The 7,634-nt window shown below is 42.2% G+C and overlaps 1 protein-coding gene across 1 annotated transcript; it reads left to right on the top strand.

Annotated features, from left to right (window-relative positions):
• The first annotated feature begins 2,979 nt into the window (after positions 1–2,979).
• LOC117866656 (receptor-like protein EIX2) lies at positions 2,980–6,358 on the top strand. Its single transcript, XM_034750931.2, has one exon. The coding sequence runs from the start codon at positions 3,149–3,151 to the stop codon at positions 6,122–6,124; it is 2,976 nt and encodes a 991-aa protein (XP_034606822.1). The 5' UTR covers positions 2,980–3,148; the 3' UTR covers positions 6,125–6,358.
• Positions 6,359–7,634: the final 1,276 nt, after the last annotated feature.

Genomic DNA, 7,634 nt, shown 5'->3' with positions numbered 1-7,634 from the left:
GTTGCACACCAGAAAACGACGAGTAGGGCTGGAAACGGACGTGTCGACCATGCCAAAGCTCGGACGTGTCGACCACGGCCATAGCGGCGGTGCCGCCGCAGCAGCAGGAGGTGATGGCGCGCTGCCAGTGCTGCTGCGGCGTCCTGGAGCTCGAGGACCTCGGCGCGGATTACTTGGACGAGCTTCATGCGAGTTCACAGCAGGAGCTTGAAGTCATGTTCGTCGTCGTCATGCATCTTAGTTTGTACATTACACATATGATGCCAGCCAACACGATCTAATTTGTACAGTGCATGACATCGTCACTTTGGCAATAAGAATGAGCAAACGGATTAAGCAACAGAGATCCCCTCATCTTTGACTATCCAGAACCCAATTTATTAACACTGCTTATTGAACTACGTTGCTGGGCCACGGGCAGAGAAGCCCAGCCCATTGGGCGGATCGCTCAGTTCTTGTGCTATGGTGGGCCGGATTAGCACGCCCATAACCAATTCCTCCTGATCATCCAGATGGGACCATGGTTATCAAGCACTTGATAAAAAGTTGGATCTATGATCATCCAAGTCATTAATAGATGATGCACAGTCTTAGATGTCTATATCTGTCTGATCACACATCAGAATGGACAGCACCAACAAACACCCTGAACAGAACCCATCATTGGTAGCACGATACAGCCCTTAGCTGATTCGGGTCTGTTCGGCTGGACTTATAAGCCGGCTGAAAAGTTGAAACGGCTGATTTGTTGTGAGAGAAAAACACCGTTTGGTGGCTGATAAGCCGGCTGATAAGTTGAAGCGAACAGGTACGACATCTTACTGCAAACAGGTTCCTTATTGCCAGAGAGATTATTGGCGCACATAAGACATAACTATAGCAGATGAGATCATGGATAATTGGCCCTGTGTGATCGTCACGGATTTGACAGAAAGTTGGACATATGATCATCTCCATCATTTATCAATGTCGTCTATGATAGTTGGTCTAGTGATCATATGCCCATCCAGAGCTGTTGTGGCCGCCATCTTTTTTCTAACAACTGGGCCTTTTCATCCATGGGTGGAGCCTGTCCTGTCACTCTGTCAGGATATGGAGAAGGCTATTCCCCGTGTCTCCTTCAAAAAAGAATTGACCGTGACATCCTAAAGTTAACCACGCACCCAATTTAGATGATGCAGAGTGTCTTCGAGTTTTTTTTCCTTTTTTGGCCGAGAAGATGTTCAGAACAATTCTTTAGCAGAGGCTTTCACTTCAGTTTTACCTCACCACTACTCTCAAATCTGTTGTGCGCACATCACAGGACATTTTCTAACATAATTAGTGGCCAGCAACGAGGTGTCAAAGTTTTAAAGTTGACCATGCAACTACCCGATAAGCAAGTAATATCATTACACAAAATTGGCGCATAATTCAAACGGGTCGATCACGAATGAAACCCAAGAGACCAAGAACATTAGACAGTTAAATAAAAAAGAACAAAAATCAAAGACAAAGAAAGCTTCTCCTGCTTAATTGCATTATTGATAAATCATTATTTGACGTCGAGCAATAGCTTTTGTATTTCCTGCTTCCTCCCTCTCTGGAAGGAATAAGTCTTCCATGCATAGTCTGCAACCTTTTTTCAGTTTCTGATTTCACACTGAAATGGTAGAAAATGCACGCTAGTGTTCGCCTCATGAAGCAAAAGGTGAAGGAATCTCATTTCATCAGAGACAGCGAACCTTGAGGTGTTTTCATTCCTTTCAAGAACAAGCTTTAGCCATCATCAGCAGTTGTGGCCATCAACACCTGCTTTGCTGAGTAGTTGCATGGAATTTTGCTTCTATGCTCCCTTTCCTCCCACTAGTTCCCCAATTTGGGTGCAGAAAGGTTTCTTGGCAGTGCAGTTTGGACTTGGTAGGTTGCTTAGCTGGAGAAACCCTTGTATTGGTGTTGAAGAATCAAGACTGATTGGACTTGTCCATGCAATGCAGCTTTAGGCTTTGTTTAATATATATTAGGAGTGTTATACTAATCAGAAGCATGATTTGCATGATGGAAACATTAAAAACTTTAGGGATAGATTTTTTGGTTGGTTTCTGATCTGTTTCTCTGACAGAGTAACCAGAGCCTAATGCTGCCCAGAGGGGTTCTTGAATAGTTAACGCGTGTTGAATAATATTCTAAGAATAGTCACATGAGTTGAACTCCTTAATTAAGATGGCTGTGTGGTGGGTATCATGTTGCTTTCTCTGATTCGATCAGTTAATCAGTTCTTTGCTCCAACTCTATCAAAGTCATAGTATGTATTACGCGTTAGAGTACTGGGGTAAATTCATTGAAGTATAGTTCTTTGCTCCAACTCTATCAAAGTCATAGTATGTATCATAGTATAGTATGTATTACGTGTCATAGTTTGCTTAACTGAAGAAAACTATTTGAAAGTGGCATCGAGTAAATTCATCTAGGGCAATCAAAAAAATGTTTTTGTAAGCGAAGCTAACTCCACAATCTAATGTAGAAACTCTTCATATTTGTGATAGTTTATTTACAATGCAAACACATCAATTCTGCAACTTAAGACTAATAACTCTTGATTAGCTTGGCATTTTTGGAGCCAATTGATGCACAACCTGTTCATGCCTCCACTTTTCTCTGATTTTTTTAGGAATACTTTTCGCTGAAATTAATTCTGCTGGGAACTTCAACGGACAAATAGCTGGAGGTCGTGGGCCCAAGTCTTCTTGTATTGTAGTAAACTACTGGGCCGGGGTCTCGCAGGCCTCTGCACCACCCGTGTGTCCAGTTTGGTCGTCGCCTCGGATGAGTTCATGAGTCTACACACCGGCGCATGCCGCGTCAGCCTCGACGAGTTCACCGTCGTGCTTGACGGGCGGGAAGCACAAATCAGTTCAGCACTGCACGACTGCCACAAATAAGCCGCGGTAGACTGGAGTAGCGTGCATGCCAGGGCAAATTAAATGGCAGAAGAAGACACTGCGTTTCTGGTGGACTCATTGGATGGCCAGCCACGTGCTCCGATGTCATTGATACCTACGCTTCCAAGACTTGCTAAAGCTGAGATCGACTGCATAACACACTCCATGCATTGCCAGTTTTCCATCCAGCAGCACTGCAAACGGAACCAGCACAACGAACACACACAATGGCTGTAACGCCAGGATCATGTGCCTCCTTTCATGGAGCTGCAGCTGTCATGTGCCTCCTGTTGCTCTTTTCCCCAGCGCCAACAACAGCCGTCGCCGCTTCTTCTGCATCAGGCAGCTGCATCACGGCCGAGAGAGATGCGCTAATCTCCTTCAAGGCCGGCATCACGAACGACCCCGGCAGATGGCTGAGATCTTGGCGAGGCCAAGACTGCTGCCTGTGGTACGGCGTGAGGTGCAGCACCAGGACAGGTCACGTCGTCAAACTCGACCTCCGCAATAACTTGCTCTCAGAGCATTATTATTTTGGTCCTGCTTATCCTCCTTCTTACATTCTTGGTCAGGGGTTGAGCGGTCAGATAAGTTCATCTCTTCTTGCCCTACGCCATCTCAAGCACCTAGATCTTAGCGGAAATGACCTCGGGGGTTATAAGCCTATACCGGAATTCATGGGTTATCTCAAGAGCTTGACATATCTCGACCTCTCAAACTTGAATTTCGGTGGTCGAGTACCTCCTCAGCTAGGAAACCTCACCAAACTGAAATACCTCAACATAAATCAACCATTTTCATATGCATCAGATGTTTCATGGTTAGCAAATCTTCACTCGCTGGAGCATCTTGACATGAGCACTGTGGACCTTAGCGCAGCGGTTGACTGGGTTCATTGGGTGAACACCCTCCCAAATTCGAGAGTTCTAGATCTCAGTGGTTGTGAACTTAATAGTTCCATCCCATCACTTCTACACAAAAACCTTACGGTGCTTGAAAATCTGGATCTCTCCCTTAACTCTTTTCAGAGTCCTGCTGCACCCAATTGGTACTGGGATGTGACTAGCCTCAAGAGTCTAAAACTAACTAACTCGCGTTTGTTAGGCCCCTTTCCTGACGAATTGGGTAACTTGACCAAGTTGCGCACCCTTGATATGGGATCCAATGAAATCCAGGGGATGATACCATCAACACTGAACAGAATGTGCAGTTTACAGAATATATACCTCGACGGGGTCAATATCAGTGGGGATATAGCACATCTAATGGAGAGGATACCAAAATGTTCCCTGAATAGTTTGCAAGAGCTACTTTTGGATAGAACCAACATCACTGGCACGATAATAGAATCAGTATCCAACTTCACTGCCTTAAGCATTCTTGACATGAGTAACAACCACTTGAGCGGTTCTGTGCCTGTGGGGATTGGAACGTTACAAAATTTGACTTTATTGAGGATTCGTGATAATGGCTTCAGTGGTGTGATATCAGAAGAACACTTCTCTGGTTTGACGAATTTGAAGCACATTGACTTGACTCATACACATCTTCAAGTCATGGTAGGCTCGGATTGGGAACCCCCGTTCGATCTGCACACGGCAGCTTTATCATCCTGTTATTTGGGTCAAATCCATAATTGGCTTCGATGGCAAAAAAGCATTTCATACCTCAACATTTCAGACACAGGTCTCATTGGTACGATCCCAGATTGGTTTTGGACTACATTTTCTAATGCCACATCTTTGGACCTCTCTTACAACCAAATTGCTGGTAAGTTACCTCTTAATTTGGAGTTCATGTCTTCAACAGTGCTTCTTCTCCAGTCAAATAATTTAACTGGTTCAGTACCAAGGTTACCAAGAAGCATTTACTTATTGGACATCTCAAAAAATTCTTTAAATGGACAACTTCCATCAAATTTTGGAGGCCCAAATTTACATGCTGCAGTTCTGTTTTCCAATCGTATAACTGGGATCATTCCTGACTCAGTTTGTCGATCGCCTCAATTGCATATCTTAGATCTTTCAAACAACCTGCTTACAAGGGGACTACCTGATTGTGACAGAGAAGGGTTGAAACAAAAGAATCAATCTAGGAGCAACTCGTCAAGGGTCGGCTTCGGCTCTGCACATTCTTACATTTTGAAAATCCATACTCTCCTTCTAAACAACAATTGTCTTTCAGGTGGATTTCCTTTATTCTTGAAACAATGCCAAAATCTTAGATACCTCGACCTAAGTCAAAACAGATTCAGTGGAAAGTTACCTGCCTGGATAAGTGATAACATGCCTATATTGGTAATGTTACGGCTAAGATCTAACTACTTTTCAGGTCATATTTCGATTGAAACAACAAGGCTATCTTATCTTCATATTCTTGATCTCGCAAACAACACTTTCTCTGGGGTTATACCACAATCTCTTGCGAACTTGGAAGCTCTCACTACCACTGAGGATGATGATTATTATGATTATTTTGATAATCCTTTCGACGAAGGTTTTGGGAATACGGGAAATTATATGGGTATATCTGGTGATAGCTTTTCGTTGGCAATTAAAGGACAAGTGCTTCAGTACAGTTGGAATGCCATATTTTTTAAGAGCATTGACCTTTCTTACAACAGGTTAGTCGGGAAAATACCTGAAGAAATAGGCTCACTTCTTGGGCTAATAAATTTGGATTTATCATCAAACTTCTTGACTGGAAATATCCCATATAAGATAGGCAATCTACAAGGCTTGGAGTCTCTCGACTTGTCCAGCAACCAACTTTCTGGTGAAATTCCTTGGTGCTTGTCAAATTTGACTTCACTGAGCTATCTGAATTTGTCCTACAATAACCTATCAGGCAGAATACCCTCAGGACATCAATTAGACACTCTAGGGGCAGATGATCCTACTTCAATGTACATTGGCAATCCTGGTCTTTGTGGACGTCCACTGCCAAAGGTATGTCCTGGAGATCAGCCGCCAGTACAAAGAGATCCCGTCATATCGCATGAAGATGACAAGGCTCAAATCGATTTTCATCTCGGTCTGATCATGGGATTCTTGGTAGGCCTTTGGATAATATTTTGTGGCCTTCTGTTTAAGAAGACACGGAGATATGCCTATTTCAGCCTATTCGACAAACTGTATGACATGTTCTATGTCTGTTTTGTAGTCACTTGTCAACTATGGTTCACAAAGGCAGCTCCAAACTGAGTGAGCTCTATAAGGGGTAGAAGTACTATATATGGGAAAATAACGCTCCAATCCATGGAGCATTTAATTCTATGTAATACTAGATTGTTCACCCCATCCATAGTGGTATTAAAAGTTCTGAACGTTTAATATAAATGTGTATGATATTGTTATACTGTAAATTTCCAATGTAAGGGATTGTTGATCATATAATAAGGGTAGAAGCAGGAGAAGAAGAACATATTATTGAATCTATATGTTTAATATATCATCACCATGTACAAGTAGGATATTATCCTCTCATTGTTGTAAGTTGCTGTAATCTTAGCAGCCAAGGAAAGTTGTAACAAACTGTAAGACCCCATGTGCCACAAAGGCCTAAGGTGTCACTAAATGCTCTTCCCACATGTTGGAGTACAGAACTCGGCAGCAAAACCACATGTAGAGCAAAACTCGGAAGCAACAACATAAATGATAATTAAAGGTAAACCATAGATTAGGATTTATTGAGCAACTTAATAAAAAACAATTAATAAAGGTCTCCCACACTTATTATTACGAATTCAAAAGGGTCACCATGAGGTCTATATGTTCATTACAGGAAGACAAAAGTATCAATATTAATATAAAAGAAAAGTGAGAAAAAAGATGTGGTAACGTGCAGCTAATCCCATCCCTCAAGCAAAGCGTCCACTCAAGCACCTAAAGATATAGGGGTGTGAGAATAAATCTCAACAAGCAAGTCGTTTTGATGAGTTATTTAAACTAAGACTTCATTAGGTATCAATTTAAACATATATAGATAAAGCCATATCATTATGAAAGTCATCCTCATATGGAAATTGAATAAACCACAACCGCTTATGAACCTCAGAAGAAAATAGTAATCCCCGTATCCACTTCCATGTCAATGCATAGTACTGGAATATATAATCCAAACATAATGTAAATGCAATGCATATGCCATGTTCATTGCCTTCATACCCAACAAGGTATGAAACTAGCGGTGTTTAGACCAGTAACATACTGAGAGATTCCATGAGGTAGTACATTATTTGAAGGGGTTTCGCCTAGATCATAACTCAAAGGTGAACACTAGACACGATTTAGACAAGTTTGTGCTACTGAAGAGCATAGTACCCTACGTCCTGTTTGGTGGATTGCCTTCTATTGGGAGTGATTGATCTACATAGGGTTGCCACTAAAGTCTTAGTAAGTTAAGACAAGAGAATTCCTAATCTTATTGCAAACAAGTATTTTCCATCTATATGACTAGTTCTATTCTTAGTAAAGTTAATTACGCCATCCTGCACCGTAGTTTCCTTCCTGAGCACACAAGTTGTCCTATCTCCTTTACGGAGTAGTCCATGCCATGCTAGTAGGCCCACGGATCCTGGTATCTCAAGCCCTCAAGCTTTTTTAGTCAAGTCTTGTAGCCTTCTGAGTACTTTTCAGATCCTTGCCAATTAGTTTTACCTCTTTCCAAGTACTTAACTTGCATTGGTTGGATCTTCAAGTATACTTATCAAAG

The sequence above is a fragment of the Setaria viridis genome, chromosome 8 (genome assembly GCF_005286985.2).
Source record: "Setaria viridis chromosome 8, Setaria_viridis_v4.0, whole genome shotgun sequence".
NCBI classification, from domain to species: Eukaryota; Viridiplantae; Streptophyta; class Magnoliopsida; order Poales; family Poaceae; genus Setaria; species Setaria viridis.
Note: the sequence above shows the minus strand (reverse complement) of the source record. Positions and strands in the feature narration are given on the sequence as shown.